At 60.3% G+C, this 3,800-nt stretch overlaps 1 protein-coding gene across 3 annotated transcripts in view; it reads right to left on the bottom strand.

Annotated features, from left to right (window-relative positions):
- Positions 1-2,622, bottom strand: part of MLLT1 (MLLT1 super elongation complex subunit) — a 73,956-nt gene extending 71,334 nt beyond the window's left edge. The window contains exon 1 of one of the 3 annotated variants that reach the window (XM_017528320.2): positions 2,437-2,622. In XM_017528320.2, coding sequence (XP_017383809.1) covers positions 2,437-2,448 — 12 coding nt within the window. In that variant the 5' untranslated portion in view covers positions 2,449-2,622. The remainder of the gene's footprint in view (positions 1-2,436) is intronic. The other 2 variants (XM_017528321.2, XM_017528322.2) reach the window with 2 other exon arrangements.
- Positions 2,623-3,800: the final 1,178 nt, after the last annotated feature.

Raw genomic sequence — 3,800 nt, 5'->3', positions numbered from 1 at the left:
CGTGCCTGTAATCCCGGCTACTCAGGAGGCTGAGGCAGAAGAATTGCCTGAACCCAGGAGGCGGAGGTTGCGGTGAGCCGAGATCGTGCCATTGCACTCCAGCCTGGGTAGCATGAGTGAAACTCCGTCTCAAAAAAAAAAAAAAGTGACTGGTGTGATGGAGGAACCGAAGTTGTCATTCGAGCTAGTTTAAATGTAAATCAGCCATAGATGCTGGTGGCTGTGGTACTGGGCAGTGCCAAGCCAGCTCTCTCCCACATCTGTCTACCTGAACGAGACCTTTATCTCCCTCTGTCACAGAGCAGGAATGCCACCAATTTCCACCGTCCACTGACATAAGTGACAGCCACCCAGACCTCCAGGGTCCCTCACATCACAAGGGGAACAGACATGCTTCGGCCTAGGACATCTCCCCCAGGGACTAAGGAAGGAGGGCAGGGGCCATACCCTACCTATGCCTCTGTGTGCCCAACAGGACCTGCCCGGAGGCGGGCTTCATTGAAAGTGGACACTAAAGGTACATTTCATTTGGGTTTTTAACTCAATACAAATCAGAAGCAACAGCTCTGTCCCTTCAGTGGAAATCAACTCACACCATGCCATGGAAATCCACCAATCAACTGCTGCAAACTCTTCTTTACCTCCTAAGAGGAAGGCAGCAACACCTAAACCAGATGTGAAACCATGGGGATTGGGTGCCAGAAGCATGAGACACCTGTCTCCATGACCCTGTGCCACAGGCGGTGGGACGGGCAGGAGGGAGGTTCCTTGCCCCCCACCTATGAAATCACACTGCCACAAAGCGCTGCCTCAGTGGTGCCAGCAGCCAGTGACTCCCCAACCTGCCCTCTCTAATGGCGGAGATTTCGGCTGCCACCCCCACAGCCCCACAACACCTTTCCTGGCCTGGCGCCCCTGAAAGCCAGGGCAGCAGGGGAGGAGAAAGAAACGATCCCATGGTGAGGGCCAGCAATGGTTCTGAGCTCAGGGAAGACGGGTTGCGGCAGAGTTGGGTAAAGGGGGTGCCAGGGTTCAGGAAGACCTCGTGTTTATGAGAACCAACACAGACCAATGGGGAGGGGCCATCGGGAGCATTTAGGGAGGCTGGGAACCCACCCTGGGTTTCAACTGAGTCTCTAAGATCCTGGTGGGAAAAAAACAGAGAATGAAGTGGAAGGAGGGAGAGGGTAGTGGCTGAAAGAGACATCAGGACTTATCAGGCTGAGGGGCATTAGATGAAGTGGGAGATGCTGAGCAAAGGTTGTACCAGAGATTGCAGTACTGTGAACCCACAAACCAGACTGGGAGGAAGATCTGGACTGAGGTGAAACGTGGGGAAGCCTAAATCAGGATCCCAGGGGCGAAGCGCGCCCAAGCTGAGGGCAACAGCGGGCAGTGGGTGACTCAAAGGTCTGGGGGATCCATGTCACAGAAGAAACTGCTCCTGGTCCTGGCCTAAGAGCAGAGGGCCTGAAGGTGAAAGAGATAGTCCCGCCGGGTCCGAGGGAGAGTGACCAGGGCCTGAAACTAAAAGGGGGCTGAGGCAGCAGGGTGGGTCAAAGAAAGAAGTCTGAAAAGGCAAGTACAAAGAGAGGGGACACCCCAAACAGGCCTGAGCCCCTGCAGCAGAAGACAGAGGCCAGGGTCCTAGGGAGTCAGAGGAGCTCAGGCTAGGGTTGGAGGACAGAGGGATGCTCCGGCTGCAGCTGGGGCAGGATCAGAGGGGACAGAAGGCCCAGGCACAGGTAGGGGATGGGCGGAGAGAAAGCTCAGGATGGGCCTGGGTTCAAGGAAGAGAGGCCGCAAAGCAGGGTCCCAGAGGGCCGGGGACGCCTTATACCTGAGCTGAGGTGGAAAAGAGGACAAGCAGCAGGTTGGGGACTCCAGGAGTTTGAGGCGACTAGGGGCCAAGGGTCCAGACAGGAAAGGAGACAGTGACTGGCCCAGGAGCCAGAGGGGGAAAGGTCTACAGGGCAGATCCGAGGGGTCCCGGGAGGGGTCTGGACGGGGCCGAGATCCCAAGAAGCGCCTGGAAGGAGCTCTGGGCCAGGCTGAAGTCCCGAGAGCTGTCCTGAGGTCCCTAAGCTGGGCTGGGATCCCCAGGGGGTGTCCCAGGCGGGTGCGGGTGGGACTGGGGTTCCGAGGGGTCTCCCGGGGGCCTCCGAGCCAGGCTGGGGGTCGCCAGGGGCGTCCCAGGGGGCTCCGGGCCCGGCCGGGGTCCCGAAGGGGATCCGGGGCGCCCTGGCCGGGCCGGGGGTCGCGGATGGGGGAGGGGCGCCCCCGCCCCACATAAAGGCCCGGGGAGCGCCGGGCGCGCACAAAGCGAGCGGGCGGGCGGGCGCGGGGCGGGGAAGCCGGGACCGGGGAAGGCCGGGCGGGCCGGCGAGCGGGAGGGGGCCGGACGGGCTGCGCTGGGGCGGCGCGGCCGCTCCTCACCTGATTGTCCATGGCTGGCGCCCCGCCCCGCCCCCGGGCCCCGCGTCGCTCGCCGCCGCCGCCGCTGCCGCCGCCGCTCAACGCCGCCCCGCCGCCCTCATTGTCTGTCAAGCGCCGCCGCCGCCGATCCCGGCCGCCCGCTCGCCCGCCAGCCCCACGGAACCGGAAACCACCGCCAGCCCGGGTCGCGCACCGACCACGGGCCCCCGCCGCCGACTCGGGCCCGCCGCATCGACTGACAGCCACCTGGGCCAATCGGCGACATGAACGGCCGCTCGTGGCGCGGGACTTCCGGTCTGGTGGGGGCCTGCCGGGCTGCGGTCGGAGGGACGAAGCCCGCAGCCAATGGGAGGCCGGGACCGGAGGGGCGGGAGGAGGGAGGGAGGGAGGCGCGAGGCGAGCCCGGCGGAGGGGAGAGCGAGGTGTGCGCCGCACGTGGAGGGGGGCGGGGGCGGACGGGCGCGCTGCGCCTGCGCGCTGCGGCCCGCAGGGGGCGCTGCCTCGTGGTCGGAGCCTCCAGGGCGGGAGCGTCCCGGGGCTGCGACTGAGGTTACGCGTTCGAGCCCTGGGAAGGAAATCCCCCCTCCCGCGTAGGGACACTTTTGTTTCCTGATCGCGTGATGCTGCTATGTGTTGGAATGAGCTCTGGGCTCTGGAACTAGAGATTAATTTTTTTTTTTTGAGACGCAGTCTCGCCCTGTCACCCAGGCTGGATTGCTCTGGCTCGATCTCGGCTCATTGCAACCTCCGACTCCCGAGTTCAAGAGAGTCTACTGCCTCAGCCTCGAGTAGCTGGGATTACAGCTGCCACTGCACCCAGCTAATTTTTGTATTTTTAATAGAGACGGGGTTTCGTCATGTTGGCCCGGCTGGTCTCGAACTCCTGGCCTCAAGTGATCTGCCTGCCTCAACCTCCCAAAGTGGAGATTAGTTTTCCCTAATCCTGCATAATCCTTGGCAAACCTCTGTTCGGCCCCTTCCTCCCCTTTTCCTGAGTCTCAGTTTGTGCATCTGTAAAATAGGTTGAAGAACAGTTCTGTGTTATTCTTCGTTCAAGAACAGTACTGTGTGATTATTCGTGCTAATTTGAATGATACAAATGTGAAATTGTGCTACATGGAAATGACGCAAGAGAGTCACATTTTTTGAGTTAGACGCAAAGAATGGGTTTTGGTGATCTATCACACCGCGAGGTGGCTACATAATAATGTTATTTTATATTTTAAAATTGCTAAAAGTGGCCGGGCATGGTGGCTTACGCCTGTAATCCCAGCATTTTGGGAGGCTCAGGAGAGTGGATCACCTGGTCAGGAATTCGAAACCAGTCTGGCCAACATGGCAAAATCTCATCTCTACCAAAAAAG

This window comes from Cebus imitator, unplaced genomic scaffold (genome assembly GCF_001604975.1).
Source record: "Cebus imitator isolate Cc_AM_T3 unplaced genomic scaffold, Cebus_imitator-1.0 Scaffold53, whole genome shotgun sequence".
In the NCBI taxonomy this organism is placed as follows: Eukaryota; Metazoa; Chordata; class Mammalia; order Primates; family Cebidae; genus Cebus; species Cebus imitator.
This window is presented reverse-complemented; position numbering and strand designations above follow the sequence as displayed.